This window comes from Manis javanica, chromosome 4, assembly GCF_040802235.1.
Source record: "Manis javanica isolate MJ-LG chromosome 4, MJ_LKY, whole genome shotgun sequence".
In the NCBI taxonomy this organism is placed as follows: domain Eukaryota; kingdom Metazoa; phylum Chordata; class Mammalia; order Pholidota; family Manidae; genus Manis; species Manis javanica.
In genome coordinates, this window is record NC_133159.1 from 163930008 (window position 1) to 163949810 (window position 19803).

At 36.7% G+C, this 19803-nt stretch overlaps 1 protein-coding gene across 1 annotated transcript in view; it reads right to left on the reverse strand.

Annotated features, from left to right (window-relative positions):
* Positions 1 to 19803, reverse strand: part of LOC140849250 (serine/threonine-protein kinase TAO1-like) — a 177568-nt gene that overhangs the window by 39543 nt on the left and 118222 nt on the right. Inside the window, 5 exon segments of the mRNA XM_073236239.1 lie at positions 1506 to 1688; positions 5988 to 6227; positions 8174 to 8377; positions 10919 to 11047; positions 18826 to 19023. Coding sequence (XP_073092340.1) covers positions 1506 to 1688; positions 5988 to 6227; positions 8174 to 8377; positions 10919 to 11047; positions 18826 to 19023 — 954 coding nt within the window.

A 19803-nucleotide genomic window follows, 5' to 3' on the forward strand; every position in this document is an offset into this window, starting at 1 on the left:
TCTTTTCTCTAAATTCTCTAAATTCTTTGCTTAACATTTTCTAAGATCATTGATATACTTCCAAATTGCTTTCCAAAATGCATTAACAATGTATGAGAGTGCCACTGCACTTCTGGCAATGGTATTAGCCCTATGCCAACATTTTACCTGGTTTCGTAGAACATAAAGGCCTTAGTTCATATATTGAAATGACTACACCTAAGATACTAATTAGCACTCTTTAACTCGGAGCCACTAGGTGGAGCTAAAAATACAAATAAAACAATACCAATAATTCTCTCATGACACTGTTACTGAAATACTATAGGTTTCTCTTTTAGTGATAATTTTGAAGCATAAGAGATGGAACTTTAGATTCAATTTTAAATATGCAAGTTGAAATCAGGCAGATTTATGAATTCTGTACATGGGACAACTACATTTTTCTAAAAATTTGTATGTGTTTCTGTCTTCCCACCTTGAATGAGAAACACAATTGAGATAATTTTTAGAGGCAAGTACCTCTTAAAGGAGCCAGTAATGAAGACAGCTGTGCCAGAGAAATAGCAACACCTTCTTTTGGTGGAGTTTTTAAGAACATTTATTTTTAATAGAAATGAGGTATTCTATTTTTATCACAAGAACTGTAGAAAGTAGAGGAAAATCTATGCGCCAATTAATGGTCCAGAAGCAATGACAATTTTTAACAGACAAAACCATTAGGCATGTGTTAACTTACAATGGACCTAAGACATGCCAGCTGCTGGGAACTTATGGCTCAGGAATTCTGGAACAGAGCATTCAATCCTGGATACAAGTGGTATTCTACTACTTCTCAAAACAAATGCCTTTCCTCTCTTTCTTTCTCAAAAGCTTATACCCTTTGTTCTTTCTTCAACACACACACACACATATAGCCTCAGTACCTTAAAGGACACAAGTGAATTTAGGGATTCTACTTCTAATATATATGACAAAGAATAAGTAAAATAAATAAAGCTACATCTAGAAATATTTTCAGCCTGACACTTCATCTGTGTAAAACTGGTCTTACCTTCTCTTTTCTAGTAATGCATCAATCTGTACAGTTTCAGACCAGGAATGAATGAAGTATATTCCTGATCCCTTTTCCTTGTCTCTCTCAAGCAATTACTAAAGTTTTTTCCTTCACTATCCAAGTTTCTCTCCAATTTCTTTAGGTACAACTAGGTACACAAAAGAAGGGAGGAAAACGGAGCCAGAGCTATCCTTTTACAATTCAACTGTCTTCACATAACTCCACATCATTCCTCTAGTAATTACTACTTAAGTATATATATTCCTTTAATACATCACACATTAATTTTAAGGTTCATTACTGAATCAGTAATTTTAAAGAAAAAGAAAACACTACCAAAACTAGAATTAAGGAAATATGGTATTGTGAAAACAATCTAATGCCACCTCTGTCATCACAAAAATATATTTATGAAATGATTTTGATGAAAGCAAATCCTGGCACAATTACTTTTTTCTATTACGCATACCTGTTGTTTCAAGAGTGCCTTGCGGAGGGAGACCCTCCGTTTCAGCTCCCGAAGCTCTTGAGCGTGTTGTGCCTCAGCCTGCATTTTGATCTTGCTCTGAAGTTCAGTCAACAGCTCCAGTTCCTGCTGCAGCTGCGTTTTCAAAGCCTGGCACTCTGCCTCCTGCGCTTCATCCAAATGCGGCTGAAAGAGAAAGAAAACATACATCCTCCTGTGAGCTACCTTCTCATGACCTATGGAAAGGAGGACGTGTAAGTTAAGGCAGACTACTCTTCTATAGGGCACAACTGTTCTCTTTTACATCTTGGGGTAAACATCTCTGGAAAAGGAAAACACAGCAACCAATGACGGCATTATAAGAATAAAGCTATCATAAGCTATTTGGATGATGCCTAAATAATCATTATTTTTTAAAGGAAAACGGAATCTGACTGACATAAGACTGGGAATGTCTTCTCTCCAATGGAAATAACTACAGAACAGGGACAAGCATGCCACAGCTTATGGGCCAAAGCTGAACAGCTACCTGATTTTTTGTTTTTGTTTTTCAATAGTCCACTAATTAGGAATGGTTTTTTACATTCTGAATTGGTCACATTTTAAACGGCTATGTAAATACCCACATAATAACCTCAGTTTTTCCTCCTAAAATATTTACTATCTGGCCCATTAAGAAAAAGTCTGTAAACTGACATAGCAACTATTTTGTGCCTGCACTCAAATGTGACCATCTGGATTCCTGGTAAAGTGCTACTTTTTGAACCCTGCTTAACAAAGCTGCTTCTCCAATCTTGATGCACTGTTGGTATACCTACTAAACCTCTGCAAGGCACCAGCAGAGAGCCTATGTGGAACCTCATGACCAAGTGTATCAAAGAGAATTACATATGCATCCTGCATATTTCCAAGCAATGCTGAGAACAAGAAGAATATGGACCACCTTCACTATTTCCCAAGGTACAGCAGCATTTTCATCTCCAACTTAATATTTCAATTGTTGGGATTTTATTCGGGTGGTGGAAGGAAAGGGGCACTAAATTTGTTTTGCCTAAGTAAAATAAACTTACAGCTCGAGTGGAGAGCATTTCATTAATGTGGTCATACTGCTCAGTTAAGATGGCTAAGTTTTGGATCTGCTTCTCCTTAGGCTTTACTCTTTAGCACCACAAGCAAAAACCTGGAAGTCAGCTAACTAATCTTTCAAAGGTCAAAGAAAAGTTATGAGGCAAGAGAAGGGACAACCCTTCTTGTGGAAATGATAACAGACATGAACTACATAAACATTTTTGAGATAAAATAATTTGAGTTCAGAAACAGAATAACTCTGGCTTTAAATCACAGGTTAATTATTCTATGAACTCAAGTTTCAACAAAATGTAGTAAGATGAGATATATTTGATAAGGTATAGCCATCAAGCCTACAAGTAACAACACTCATTTGCTACACAAAGGCAGAACCTATAGTTGAAATTATTTACCTCAATATATATACTGCCAGATATTGAATGGTTGACTAAGTGTGCAAATGCATGTATGACCAAACACTCTTGTCAAGGAACTAGTTCCCACTCTTTGCTCCCATACTACAAAATCAAATATATATCTTTGTCAGCATTTTACACCAATTGAGGTACTAAGTCATAGTCATGTACCTTTATTCTGTGAAGGGTCAAGAAATGTCTAGCTAGAAAGACAAACTCTTGGTTTAGTTACGCTTAGCACTGCCCTTAAATACTGCCCTTGGTTAATAAAATTCCTCCAAGTTAGCCAGAAATGGAACAGTGAAATTTAGAATTCTCTTCTGACTTTGTGTAACCACCTCCATTCTTTAAAAAACTTTTAAGTATTCAAATATATTGCCAAGAAAACTATAGACACTCCATATCACTAGCTAATGACAAAAAGGAATGCCCTGGAAAATTTTTTCAAGAAGATTAATACTTATACCAAGAATAAACTATATTCCTCAATGTTTCCCCCAAGTGAAAGCAGGATTAACATGTTCCAGTTGTTTCTTAATCACTTAATACTGACAAAACGTCACCTAATGGCAGATGAAGAAATGGCAGATAAACAATAGGTGTTTACCCAAGTCATTCCTCAGAAATGGTGCCCCAATGTCTACAAATACTGTCAGCTCACCTAAGTGTGCAAACTGAAGTCCTCCTATCCCCCTTAAAGTCTTGGAGAAAGTTGGAATAGTTGCAACTATTGAAGTTGAACTACTACATAGTAAATACAAATTTATCTTAAAAAGTTGCAACTATTACTTATGTAAATGAAATGACATGATGTTAAAATAGTCTGTTTTCTCCAAGAAGGGACTAGGGTTACCAAAAAGGAAGGGATTGGGGAGTATGGGTGGGGAGGGAGGGAGAAGGGGATTAAGGGGCACTATTATTAGCACTCACAATGTAGTGGGGTCATGGGGCACGCAGCACAGCGCGGAGAAGACAGTACTAACTCTATAGTGTCTTACTACGCTGATGGACAGTGACTGCAGTGGGTTGGGGGGGACTTCATAGTATGAGTGAATGTTGAAACCACAACGTTGCTCATGTGAAACCTTCTTAAGATTGTTTATCAATGATACCTTAATTTTAAAAAAAGAGTCTATTTTGTTCAAATTGGGCAAGTAGATACATATATACAACTAAGAGGAACATGGTGATTTTCTTTCCCACTGAAGTAACAGAACAATTTCTTTTACGGAAAATCTTGAGCTTATGTATCATGAGAAGGACGTTTTCTATCTGAAGTCTGCCTATGACTGTGAGACATTATTTTTCCCCTTGATTTTTTAACAGTATCTGAAAATCAGACTAGTGTCTCCAAGCTTTCAAACGGAGAAGGGGGCCACAACAGGGAACCAAAAGGAAGGGTTAAACAGCAAACAACTAACCTATTCCAAGCCCCAGAGAAATGAAGTCCTATCAGATTCATGGTCTGACCAAAGAAAACTAAACAAGCTTTCAGTTCGGTTTACTTCTGGGTGCTGCTCACTTTAAAACTGTAATTCATTTTATAGACATGCTTTAAATATCTTTTGGTGAGAACCTCTACTATGTAACCACTACAAAGACAAAATAAATGTGGAAAATCATTATGAATTCTGATTGTGATAAGCATTAACTAATGATGGTTATGAGGGTAGTCAACGTACGAGCCACTCTGTAAATGATGTTCATTAGCTGTTTTGAAGATACAGCAAAGTATAAAATTTTACTTAGATTCACAAGAAAGGATAAATATTAGCTTTGCTTCTGTGTTTTGTTCAGGACAACTTGTATGAATGGAGTTGAATAGGAATCAGAGACACCACTAGGTAAGGTTTAGCTTCTGGTTTGGACACAGATTACTTCTGTGAGTGAATTTCACTTGACTTCAGGAGAGTTATTCAGGTAAGTGTTACCTGATAGTTTTATAGTTAAATTGTCAGAGATCGAAAAAGAGGGTAAAGGAGATACCGTGGAACCGGGCTTCATTGGATGTAAACACAAGTTTACAATGTGCAGACATGTACAGATTAACTGAGGTACTACTGTGGGTGACAACATATATAGGGGGTCATTTTGGTTTTTTGTTTATTAAGATTCATGTGATTATACTTCACGTATTTATTACAAGTTATAAAATTAGAAAATTCCTTGGAATTGTTAACTCTGGTTGATTTTGGTAGAGGGGGCTGGACCAGGTGGCCTAAAGAACAAGGAGAGGGAAACCTTTAAGTTTATAATACATACACTTTGGCATCTTTTGAATTTTGTATCATATAAATAAATTTCTCTATCAAAGCAAATACAAAATTTAAAGTCCTTTGATATGATATATCACCAACACTTGTCTTTCCTTATTTGTCTACAAGAGAGCATGTAGTACCTTCCTTCACTCTGATGTACTAATTAAAAAAATACACTCCAACTACACATGCCCTGGTCTTACCTATGTTACCAAACACAGAAAGAATGGGAGTAACAGTGTGATAATTCCACTATTCCTCTAAAGATGAGTATTGACAATGAAGGGAGAGGGGGTAAAAAGGCGTTTTTCATTCACTGGTTTCTGTACTAATTAAGAACTTACCGCCTCTTTTGGATACAAATCACATTCAGAGGAAATAAGATTCCAAAACTATAAAACTTGGAACAACAGAGAGAAGCCAGCAGGTTAGGATGTTGATATGTAGATTGCAGTATCAACACTGGACATTTGGGTACACTTAAAATGAGAATTTCGAATCTTATTTATGACACTTTCTACAGTTAAAAAGTTCTGGCCATTTTTTTTGGTACTCTGCTGAGAAATACACAAGCTGAAGTCTGCAGCTATAGACCCTCTACACCAATACTAACCAAACATGCTTAAAATGAAAAGAAAAAAGCTTATTCAATTTCTTTATGACAGACATCTGGCTTAGACTTTTACTGTTTACATGTGCCTTTTATGTGTTCTCCTTTGCCAAGAAGCTTAGGCTAAAGGTACCTTCAGACTCTTAGGCTGCTGTCGAGCCTGCATGACGTGCTTCCGCCTTAGTTCTCGCTCTCTCCGCTTATTACGCTCCAGCTGGTCAGTGAGCTCGGCTTGATGCTGCAGTCTCATCAACTCACAGCGCATCTTCTGCACTGTGTTGAGGTGGCGGAACTCCAGTTCTTGCGTGGATTTATGCTGTCGCAGTAACATTGCATGCTCTAAGTCCTTTTGAGCCTGCCTTTTATTTAATTCCTAATCCATAAAAAAAGACAAAGGCATAATTTGATGATGTACAATGCCAGGAGAAAAAAAATCCTAAGAAACAGAATAACCAGGATATAGATGTAATTCTCTGATTCAGTAATGGCTGCACAGTAAATATTAGAGTTTTATTACTGGAACTGTAGAAAATGGGCAATTAGTAGCACAATTGCCTTATCTGTTCATTTACTATTTATACTACTTTTAGCAATAAGCTTAAGACATATCACATCTGTCCCAAGAGACTTAATGTCCTTTCTACTCTCTTTCCGTCATTTATGTTTCCTAATTTTGTATCTGAACAGGATTTCTAAGTCATCCTTTGACTTTCTTCAGAGTATACATTCAATTCTACTACATGCAGTGTACCCAGTATAGTGCAGGGGTTAGGAACACAAGACTCTAGGGCTAGGCTGCCTGCTTTCGAAATCCTGGCTCTGCTACTGACAAGCAGTGAGTCCTTGGGTTAATTACTTAAACTCTCTGTGCTTCCATTTCATTACTTCTCAAATGGAGACCATAACACAGCTGTTTCATAAAATTAACGTGAGGGTGAAATGAGTTCATACGTGGAAAGCTGTCAGAATACCTGCCTCATGATCAATAAATGTTACTACAATTTTTTTCAGTTTAAAAGATCAAATGTACAACACACACACATACACTCACACACTCTCTCTCTTTTACTATGTAGAAGGAAGTCAGACGTGCCCCCTTTGCCTCCGCTGCCCCTTCTCCAGGGGCCAACATTTGGTGCATATGTTTCCCAACCTTCCCCACGCTTATCGTGACACAACCATTACACAAAAACATACAGTTTTAAAATTGAATAACAATATATATTATAGGCATATAATATGCTTGCTTTACCTAAAAATATAATGGACAAATACAGATTTTTAAAGAAATTTTTATTGGAAGCTTCTGCTTTCTGATGCCATAGTTTTTCTACTTTTTGCTTTATGACAAATTTTCAATAAACATCTACACATGATACACCATATAATTATGTTACTATTTCTTTAGGATAGAATTCTAGAAGCGGATTCGATGGGTAGAAGATACATGCAAATTAAATTGTTAAAGCTGCTGAATTATGCTCCAAAATGGCAGTATCAATTTATATTCTTACCAACATTGACCACTTTCCATGCCACTACTAGGACTCATCAATTTTTTAGACCGATCTTATCTAATTGATGCAATTGTCTTAACTTGAATTTCTTTATTAGTGAATTTGAATAATTATGTTATACTTGAAGTTTATTTTAGGCCACTCTTGAAAATAAATTGATCTATGCTCATAGGTATACCTGATAATGAGTACCGTTGTTTTCATTGGCATAAGTTTCTACATATTCCCAATGAATAATTTAATGTTTATAAAATTATGTTAAATGGTAGTATATACCTCATGGCACCCATTTTGGATGAAAAGGCATAAGTTATCCAATTAATTTTCTCATATTAAAAATTAACAGTTCTTTCATTCGTGGATTTAATATTCATTAAATATTTACTTAATACATATTTATTGAATACCTATTATGGGCCAGCCACTAGCTACAAGGCCTGGATATACCTAGCCACTGGATATAAAAGCCCTGAACAGAACCTGGGACTTGATCTAATTTCCATTCTACTTGGGGAGAGAGAGATCCCCATAAAAAGTGTGTGCACGTATGTGTGTATGTGTGTGTGTGGTGTGTGTGTGTGAGAGAGAGAGAGAGGAGTGCAAGAATATTTAAAGAAGGGAGGAGGATTTGGAGATCAGAATTGAGGAGATATGAAGTGAGGGAGAAGGTGAATCGTGTGGGTTGGGTTTCCAGGGAAGAAGGACTTAGGCAAAGGCAAGCAGAGGTGCTCTAAGGCCCTGAGGGTGGGATGTGACTGACATATTTTCAGGAAGATTCTGATTTCACACCATTTAAACATACCTCCTTGAGAAGGTCCTGCTCCAAGTTATGGCTCCCAAGTAGCAACTTTCTTTTTAAGCGACGGCATTGCAGCTCTAGGTACCGTTTCTGATGTTGAAGAAGATTGGTCTTCTCCTCTTCTTGGAAATGCTGTATGTTCTGTTTCTGGCTTGAAAGCCATTCCTGTTTTTCTTTTCTTGGGGTGCTCTTGTTTTCATTCAGCTCCTGGCAAGATAAAAAACAACTGAGTTCAAAATACATAAAAATTAACTACATGAATATACTATTTGGTAGCTGGTAATCTTCAGTAAAAATACTTAATTTGTGCCCTCTCTCATGGGCAGGCAGGGCAATGACCTTAAAGGAGGTAGGTAGTATTTTTCTGTTTCTGGAGTTATCCATGAAGTAGGACAGAAAAGAGAAAAAATACACTAGAAAACATGCATATTTTTAGCTTTGCACAGCTATATTTAGGATGGCTCGTAGCTTTGAAAGCACGCAATGATTGGTGAATGGAGTAAAACATCTTTGTTTGAAATCCTCCCAAAAGGGGGAAGAAGACAGTGCTTTCAAGTAAAAATCACACATGAATTAAAATTAAGGTTAAAATATAGTTATGTCTCACTTCTTGGCTTTCAACAATTGAAATACTAAGTTTTTGGCAAAGTTAAGGATGGGCTCAGTATAAAAGACCAGAAATTAAATGGAAAATCAACAAAACCACAGGAAAATAGAGACCGTTTAGAATAGATTTAGTCTTCAGCACTGTAACCACTGAACAAGGCAAGACCAATGTTTTTCTACAGCATTTTAAACATCATCTCACAAACTACCTAAAAAATTTATTTATACTGGATAGGATGAGAATACTGACAATACATTCAATGATGCAAACCCAAGGATGCTAATCAATACTAGTATATTTCAACCTACAATGCATCAACCTTGCAGAGAATATAAATCAGCCATCTTTCCTAGGTCTAAGATGATTTTTTAGAGACTGTTAACCTTATGGTTCTTCATCTGTTGTTCAAGAAAGAAACCGATGATTCATTACTTTCATTGATAAGATATTCAAACACATAAAAATAAAAAGCACATAAGCTTGTAGTTCTCAACTTAAGGATGTCAATGAGAAGACAGGGATAATACAGGCATATACAGAAAGAATCACTTGCCTATGTTTTTCAAAATCTTTGGCCAAGGAAATTTCCCACCCACTAAGACTATAGTAGGTCCCTTCCTCTATACTGATAATAATCATTCTAAATGAACACACACACACACACACACACACACACACACACACACACACACACGCAGACACAAAACTACCTTCTAAAAGAAAACGAGCTTATTAGTTAGACTATGAATTATATGCTTAAAGGATTATCTAAACCAACACATTCATTTATAAAACTAAAACCTGATTTCACTAGGAAACAACTATAGAACTGCATTTTGTTGGATATTTATTTACAGTTGGGAATCCTGTTTACCATCTTTTCAAATCCCATGTTCTGGTATTGAGTTTAGCTTTTAGATTACAGTAATGGGAATACATAGCAGGTTACACTCTTTAAAGTTGGAAAAATTTTATCAATGAACCTCACTCGGCAGGGTATATATAGCAAGGCTTTGTGCCACCAATATCCTTAATAAGACTTATATATCTAATTATAGGTCAAATTCCTATACACAAGAAAGCACTGTACCAAAGAGATTATGGTTATTTTATCAAGATTAATTTATCTGCATGCAAATAATTAATTACATGGACTAAAAATTTCAGTCCATCAGTCTGTAAAAGAGGGTGTAAACTGGGGAAGTCTCGGTGGGTGGGGAATTTCCTTGGCAAAAGATTTTGAAAAACATAGCCAAATGATTCTTTGTGTATACGCCTGTATTATCTCTGTCTTCTCATTGACATCCTTCAGTTGAGAACTGCAAGTTTATGTGCTTTTTATATTTATGTGTTTGAGTATCTTATCCACAAAAGTAATAAAGAATTGGTTTGTTTCTTGAATAACAGGTGAAGAACCGTAAGGTCAATAGTCTCTGAAAAATCATCTTATACCTATGAAAGATGGATGATTTATATTCTCTGCAATATAATAAAGATACTATAGTTGACACAAATCATTTTCCTGTCCTGACCACTATCCTGAATAATAATCCCCTTTCAGAAATTGCCTTAGGACAACATGGCTTTCCTCACAGTTAGACTAGATCTGCGATAAAAATAAGTTCAAGAAAGCAGCACATAAAGGGCAAACACACATGAAATCCTGTAGCCATAAAGACATAATTAGCATGCTTTCCTAGTAAAGAAAATGGGATGAGAAGAAATGTCTCTTATCCTTATTCTGTGTTAAAATCAGAATAAGAACAAATTATTGTAATCTGAGCCCAAAGTAAGAAGGTATGACTTACTTTTAAAGGAAGAGATGTATGGCTCTTTTTCATAGCTAAAATATTTTTATTTCTAGTGACTCAGTTTCTTAAGTGCTTAGGAAAGCTACTATAAATAAAAGCTTTATAAAATAATTCACATTTTAAAGAGATCACTCTTTGTAGATCCCACTCAACTGAGGATCTCAGCCATTGAAAAGTAATAGGTTATAATCAATGTCCTCACTTAAACTGGTATATTGTTAGTGGCCACAAACAAAAGAAAATTTTATCTTAATGGTTCTACGAGTAGATCAATATTGGATATAATCAGTAAGCAGGCAAGTGGCTTGAAAATTTTTATAAAGTAAATACCTCCTTAAGTTGTTCCTTTCGAAGTTTGTATTCTCTCTTCTGGGACTTCAAAAGGCTATTCAGTTCTTTCTTCTGCTCAGCCTGAATACGTTGTTGAAATTTGTTCTCCTCACTGGACATCAGTTCAGCCTATAGGAAAATTTTTAAATGGATCAAATTAGCTAAGCAGATAAGCTTCAAAGCAGCAGTTTAATACACATTAGCAAAGATATTTCCTCCCACCTAAGAATATAAAATCAGTATAATCATTACCAAAACAAGAATATCCAATAAATTATTAACAAATATTACTCAGCATCCTTATGATTTGAATTTCAGAGAACCACTAAAATGGAACTCATCTTTAAAATGCTGATCTTTTACAGGGTCAGTGTTTTCACCGTTCCCCCCCATTTAACTAGAGTATGCTGCCCGACCCCCCTCACTAATAAAACAAAACAAATGTAATTAAGTTATGACCTTTTATCTAGCTTGACTTGTGTATTAACTACTAAAAGCATACTGCTGACTGGCAGCCTTACCAACAACATGAACAGATATTCACACATATTCTGTATGTTGTATAAATTATATACTGTATTCTTACAATAAAGAAAGCTAGAAAAAAGAAAATGATCTTTTAAACTGTCTCCCAAAACATTTTCCAAGACCTTTATTGAAAAAAATATGTGTATAAATGGGCCTGTGCAGTTCAAACCTGTTATTCAAGGGTGAACTATACATATTCATTGTAGAACATTTAGGAAATACAGAAAAACACAAAGAAGAAAAATCTTGCATGATTTTACCACACAGAGATAACCAATATAAACATTTTGGTGCATACCCTTCCTAATTTTTTCTAGGCATGTATAGATATTGATATAAATATATAAAACAAATCTAAGATCATATTGTACATCCTGTTTCATGAATTCCTTTCCTAAAAATGTTAGTATCTACCTGTTTACAAAGTATTCAAGAAAGTACAACATCAAACAGGATTCTAAATATTTCTATATTCTTTTGCCAAATTATTTCAAAATCAAATATTCATTTACACCAGAAATTATTTTGCTAAATTCTCTATTACTGTGAGACGGTGATTCTTCTTTTTTTGCAGACATATTTGAAGATATGGTGTAAATTTATTGAGAAGTTTACATTTTACTTGACAACTGTGATTATCAAAATAAATTGAAACTAAAGGGACACCAAGGAAATTAGAAACCAGTTTTCACAAAAGACTCCTAAAAAAATGCACCTTTATCATACAGTAGAATGATACTTATTTGTAGTAAACAAATGGGCTAAATGTGAATCTGAAACCCTCTTAATTTCTCTTAATTTAACATTCTCTGTATATTACAGTACTCTTCAATTCTTCTGATATAAAAATGCTACTATAAATTTAAGGTTTCCAAAAAGTACATAGAGAATGATAAATTTTTTTTAGAACCTGAATCACCTACTAACTGATTTATCAAACTCCTCAGATAGCCAAAGTACCCAAGGCCTAGAACAGAATACTTAACGACTTTTTTTTTCATTAAGGTATCTTTGATATACACTTATGATGGTTTCACATGAAAAATAATGTGGTTACTACATTCATCCACATATATCATCGAGTTCCCCCCATACACCATTGCAGTCACTGCCCATCGGTGTTGTAAGATGCCACAGTCACTACATGTCTTTTCTGTGCTACACTGTCTTCCCCATGATCCCCCCAACACCATGTGTACTGATCGTAATAGCCCTCAATGCCCTTCCATCTCTCTCCCCAACTGCCCTCCGGCACCCCTTCCCTTTGGTAACTGCTAGTTCCTTCTTGGAGTCTGTGAGTCTGCTGCTTTGTTCCTTCAGTTTTGCTTCGTTGTTATACTCCACAAATAAGGGAAATCATTTGGTACTTGTCTTTCTCTCCCTAACTTATTTCACTGAGCATAATACCGTCTAGCTACATCCATGTTGCTGCAAATGGTAGGATTTGTTCCTTTCTTATGGCTAAAAAGTATTCCATTGTGCATATGTACCACTTCTTCTTTATCCATCCAACTACTGATGGACACTTAGGTTGCTTCCATATCTTGCCTATTGTAAATAGTGCTGTGATAAACATAAGGGTGCATGTGTCTTCTTCAATCTGACAACTTTTTTCTCTGGGTAAATTCCTAGGAGTGGAATTCACGGGCCAAATGGAATCTCTATTTTTAGTTTTTTGAGGAACCTCCATATTGCTATCCACAATGGTTGAACTAGTTTACATTCCCACCAGCAGTGTAGGAGGGATCCCCTTCCTCTGCATTCTAGCCACCATTGTTGTTCCTAGTCTTTTCGATGTTGGCCATGCTAAATGGTATGAGGTGATATCTCATTGTGCTTTTAATTTGCATTTCCCTGGTAATTAGTGATATGGAGCATCTTTTCAAGTGCCTCTTGGCCATGTGAATTTCTTCTTTGGAGAAGCATCTGTTCATATCCTGTGACCATTTTTTAATTGGGTTATTTGCTTTTTGGGTGTTGAGGTATGTGAACGCTTTACATATTTTGGATGTTAATCACTTGTCGGATATGTTGTTTACAAATATATTCTCCCATACTGTAGGATGCCTTTTTGTTCTGCTGATGGTGTCCTTTGCTGTACAGAAGCTTGATGTAGTCCCATTTGTTCATTTTTGCTTTTGTTTCCCTTGCCCAAGGAGATGCGTCCAGGAAAAAGTTGCTCATGTTTATATTCAAGAGATTTTGCATATGTTGTCTTCTAAGAGTTTTATGGTTTCATGACTTACATTCAGGTCTTTGATCCATTTAGAATTTACTTATGTGTATGGGTTTAGACAATAATCCAGTTTCATTCTCTTGCATGTAGCTGTCCAGTTTTGCCAACACCAGTTGTTGAAGACACTGTCATTTCCCCATTGTATGTCCATGGCTCCATTATGGTATATTAATTAACCACATTTGCTTGGGTTTATATCTGGGATCCCTAGCCTGTTCCATTGGTCTTTGGGTCTATTCTTGTGCCAGTACCAAATTGACTTTGCAGTAGAGGTTGAAGTTGGGGAGCATAATCCGCCCCCAGCTTTATTCTTCCTTCTCATGATTGCTTTGGCTATTTGGGGTCTTCCGTGGTTCCATATGAATTTTAGAACTATTTGATCTAGTTCACTGAAAAATGCTATTGGCATTTTGATAGGGATTGCACTGAATCGGTAGATTGCTTCAAGCAGGGTGGCCATTTTGACAATATTAATTCTTCCTATCCATGAGCAAAGGGATGTTATTTCCATTTATCGCTATCTTCTTTTTATTGAATGTCTTGTAGTTTTCAGGGTATAGGTCTTTCACTTCCTTCATTAGGTTTATCCCTAGGTATTTTATTCTTTTTGATGCAATTGTGAATGGAATTGTTTTCCTGATTTCTCTTTCTGCTAGTTCATCATTAGTGTATAGGAATGCAAGAGATTTCTGTGTATTAATTTTGTATCCTGCCACTTTGCTGAATTCAGTTCTAAGTACTAGTAGTTTAGGGGTGGATTCTTTAAGGTTTCTTATGTATAATATCATGTCATCCGCAAACAGTGACAGTTTAACTGCTTCTTTACCAATCTGGATGCCTCTTATTTCTTTGTGTTGTCTGATTGCTGTGGCGAGGACCACCAGTACTATGTTGAATAAAAGTGGAAAGAGTGGGAATCCTTCTCTTGTTCCCGACTTAGAGGAATAGCTTTCAGCTTCTCACTGTTCAGTATGATGTTGGCTTTGGGTTTGTCATATGAGGCCTTTACTATGTTGAGGTACTTGCCCTCTATACTCATTTTCTGGAGATTTTTTACCATGAATGGATGTTGAACTTTGTCGATTGCTTTTTCAGCTTCTATGGAGATGATCATGTGCTTTTTCTCCTTATTTTAGTTAATGTGGTGGATGATGCTGATGGATTTTCAACTGTTGTACCATCCTTGCATCTCTGGAATAAATCGTACTTGATCATGATAGACTATCTGTTTGATATATTTTTCACTATGATTTTGTTGAGTGTTTTTGTGTCTATGTTCACCAGGGATATTGGTCTATAATTTTCTTTTTTTGTGGTGTATTTGCCTAATTTTGGAATTAGAGTGATGCTGGCCTCATAGAATGAGGGTGGAAGTATTCCCTCCTTGTCTACTTTTTGGAAAGCTTTAAGGAGGATGGGCATTAGATTTTCACTAAATGTCTGATAAAATTCAGCAGTGAAGGCATCTGCTCCAAGAGTTTTATTTTTAGGTAGATTTTTATTACCAATTCAGTTTTGCTGCAGGTAATTGATCTGTTCAGGTTTTCTGTTCCTTTCTCGGTCTGCCAAGGAAGGTTGTACTTTTCTTGAAAGTTGTTCATTCCTTCTGGGTTATCAAGTTTCTACGCATACAATTTTTCACCATATTCTCTAATAATTCTTTGTATTTCTGTAGTGCCCATAGTGATTTTTCCTTTCTCATTTCTAGACACTCTTTTTTTCTTGATAAGTCTGGCTAGGGGTTTTTCTATTCTGCTTATTTTCTCAAGGAACCAGCTCCTGCTTTCATTGATTCTATTGTTTTATTCTTCTCAATTTCATTTAAGCCTGCTCTAATCTTTATTATGTCCCTCTTCTACTGACTTTGGGCCTCATTTGTTCTGCTTTTTCTAGTTTTGTTAATTGTGAGTTTAGACTGTTCATATCGGGTTTTTCTTCTTTCCTGAGGCAGGCCTCTATTGCAATATACTTCCCTCTTAGCGCAGCCCTAGCTGCATCCCACAGATTTTGCATTGCTTGATCTGTTTATATTTGGTCATTGATTCATTGATTATTTAGGAGCATGTTGTTAAGCCTCCATGGGTTTGTGGGTCTTTTCATTTTCTTTGAGTAATTTATTTCTAGTTTCATACCTTTGTGGTCTGAGAAGCTGGTTGGTTCAATTTCAATATTTTTGTATTTACTGACATTCTTTTTTGTAGTCTAGTATATAATCGATTCTTGAAAATGTTCCATGTGCACCTGAGAAGAATGTGTATCCTGTGGCTTTTGGGTGGAGCATTCTGTAGATATGTTAGGTCCATCTGTTCTAATGTGTTGTTCAGTGCCTCTGTTTCCTTACTTATTTTTGGTCTGGTTGATCTGTACTTTGGAGTGAGTGGTGTGTTGAATTCTCCTAAAATGAATGCATTGCATTCTATTTCCTCTTTTAATACTGTTAGTATCTGTTTCAGATATGTAGGTATTCCTGTGTTGGGTGCATAGATACTTATAATGGTTATATCCTCTTGTTGGACTGATCCCTTTATCATTATGTAATGTCCTTCTTTGTCTCTTGTGGCTTTCTTTGTTTTGAAGTCTACTTTGTCTGATACAAGTACTTTAACTCCTGCTTTTTTCTCCCTATTGTTTTCATGAAATATCTTTTTCCATCCCTTCACTTTTAGTCTGTGTATGTCTTTGGGGTTGAGGTGAGTCTCTTTTAGGTGGCATATAGATGGGACTTGCTTTTTTATCCCTCATATTGACTCTGTGTCTTCTGATTGGTGCATTCACTCCATTTACATTTTGGGTGATTATCAAATAGGTATGTACTTATTGCCATTTCAGGCTTTAGACTCGTGGTTACCAACGGTTCAAGGAAAACTTCCTTACTATCTAAGAGTCTAGGCTCACTTAGTGTGCTATTACAAATACAATCTAAAGGTTCTTTTTTTTTCTCCTCCTTTTTCTTCCTCCTCCATTGTTTATATATTAAGTATCATATTCTGTACTCTTTGTCTATCCCTTAACCTACTTTGGGATAGTTGATTTAATTTTGCATTTGCTTAGTAATTAATTGTTCTGCTTTCTTTAATGTGGTTTTATTACCTCTGGTGACAGCTATTTAGCCTTAGGAACACTTCCATCTATAGCAGTCCATCCAAGATACACTGCAGAGACAGTTTGTGGGGGGTAAATACTCTCAGCTTTTGCTTATCTGGAAATTGTTTGATACCCTCCTTCAATGTTAAATGATAATCTTGCCAGATAGAGTATTCTTGCTTCTGCTTCATTGCATTACATATATCATGCCACTCCCTTCTGACCTGTAAGGTTTCTGCTGAGAAGTCTGATGACAGCCTGATGGGTTTTCCTCTGTATGTGATCCTTTCTCTCTCTCTGGCTTCTTTTAATACTCTGTCCTTACCCTTGATCTTTGCCATTTTAATTATTATATGTTTTGGTGTTGTCTATCTTGTCTCCCTTGTGTTGAGAGATCTGTGCACCTCCATGGCCTGAGAGACTATCTCCTTCCCCAGATTGGGGAAGTTTTCAGCAATTACCTCCTCAAAGACACTTTCCCTTTTCCTCTCTCTTCTTCTTCTGATACCCCTATAACACGAATATTGTTCTGGTTGGATTGGTCACACAGTTCTCTCAATATTCTTTCATTCCTAGAGATCTTTTTTTCTGTGCCTCAGCTTCTTTGCATTCCTCTTCTTCAATTTTTTTCATTTACCATCTCCTCGACCATATCTAATCTGCTTTTAAATCCCCACATTGTATTCCATAATGAATGTATCTCTATTCTGGATTTGTTCCTGCATTCTTGAGTATTTTTCTGTACCTGCATGGATGTGTTTATGATTTTTTAAATCTCTTTTAGGAAGATTGATGAGTTCATTGTCACTTGACCTCTTTTCTGGTGTTTTGGGGATTTTGGTTTCAACCAGGTTCCTTTGACATTTCATCTTTGTATGTGGCACCATCTAGGACCCTGAAGGTGTACTCCCTGCAATTACTTAGCCCATGGAGCCATGTCAGGGGTCTCAGAGGAGCGGCGCTGGTGACTGGGGGTTGGGAAGAGCTGTTTCCTGCTTCCCAGATACTGTACGTCTCTACACAGCCAGACTAGTCAACCAAACACACAGGTGTAACCCTCTATGCTTTGCATTTGTAACTGCTGTAGGCAGGACCTCCCTCTGGCTGGACTGATGCCAGGGCAGGGGCAGATGGTTTGTAAGCCAGTGCCAGCCTGCCAGAAGGTGCAGCAGGCTGCATATCATGGAGGAAGGCCTCGGAGCTGTATAGCCACCCAGGGGGATGGAGTGCCTGAAGTTCCTGAAAAGTTCCCAACCTGCTGGGCAGAGTGCACCTGAACAGTTTTGTCTACCTGTCCTTTTTCCTGAACAGCAAGCCCTGTGCAATATTTGCCCATTTAGTAGCCCTCTCACTGTTAGGAAGTCTCTCATACTGCCTGCCTTTCTTTTCTCCCAGAGCAGCTGGATGTGAATCCCTGTTTTCCACAACAGCTGGAATCTCAGTCTGTCCAAGTATTCTTCCTGTCTTAGCTTTCCAACCCCACTGATCTCCAGAGGACCATGTAATATAAGTTCTTGCTCCCACAGCAGATCTCCAGGGCTGGGTGTTCAGCAGTCCTAGGCCTCCACCCTGTCTCCACTCCATTTCTCTTCCTTCTGCCAGTGAGCTGGGGTGGGAGAAGAGCATGGGCCCCCCAGATCATGGCTTTGGTATGTTACGTTTTTTGAGGTCTGTTCTTTTCTCCAGGTGTAAGAAGTCTGGTGCTGCCTTCTTTCCTGTTGATCTTTTAGGGTTAGTTGTATTAACAATATTTTCATATTATATGTGGTTTTGGGAGGAGGCCTCTGTCTCACCTCTCACGTCGTCATCTTTAATCTGATCTACCTGACTTTAATCGCTGTTACATGATAAAACTATCAAGTTATCAGGACATAATTCCGTACCTACTGGTTCCCGACCCAGCACTTGATATTTAACCTATTATGTACATATTTTTCCCTTTCCCCATTTGATTTGCTTGGTTCTGGGGAACAGATACCCTAACATCAAAATGCCATCTTGGTTAATTTTGAAATAGCCACAAGTTAGAATAAATACATTAGTAATACCGGTCAACTACCTCTTTTTCCACAGCAGCCTGATGTTTCTTGATCAGTTTCTTCATTTTTGCAGCAAAGTTGTTACGCTGCATTTCAAGATCTTTCTCTAACCTGAGATGATGCTTATCCATCTCAGCCTTCAGCTTATCTTTCAGAGACATCAGCTGTTTCTGATGCTCAAGTTTTCTGAGCTCATGTTCTTCCATTTCCCTTGTAACCTACAACAATGGAGAGGAAAGAATGAAATAAAGCAAAACCTTTTTCTTTCAAAACCATCTTAGACCAGTCTACTATCAACTAAGTAGGTAATTCATGTAGGAGATCCCAGTCAACAGCTTCTAATAAAATTTCATCTGAAAAAGCAGACAAGCTAGCTGGTTCTAAAATTTAAATGGGAATGTAAAGCACCTAGAATAGCCAAAATTTTGAGGGGATATGAAAAGTTGGTAGATTTAAATTCAGTAATCAAAACAGTGCAGTATTGGTATGAGGACAGGCTGAAGAGAGCAAAGGAACACACTGAAATCTGGAAACAGACCCACATATATTCAGTCAATTGATTTACTACCAAAAAGTCAAGTTAATTCAAAGAGGAAAGGAAAGTGTTTTTAACAAATCCTGCTGTAACACCTGGTTCTCTGTATTCTAAATAAATAAATGCTTAATCATGCTATACACAGAAATTAACTTGACAAGAGTCACTTGACATAAACCTAAAATCCAGAATCAGAGAGCAGGAGAAAACACAGAATATTATCATGACCTTGGGGTCAGCAAATGTTTCTTGGGTAGGACACAAAAAACACTGATTATAATGAAAAAAATGTACAAACTGGATTCTCAAACAGAGGCAAAATTCAGATAATGTAAGATTAACCATTTAAAGTGAACAATTCAGTAGCATTTAGTATATTCATGATGTTCTGCAACCACTGCCCCATTGTAAAGAAAAAAATGTACAAACTGGATTCTCAGAGACAAAATTTATATAATGTAGG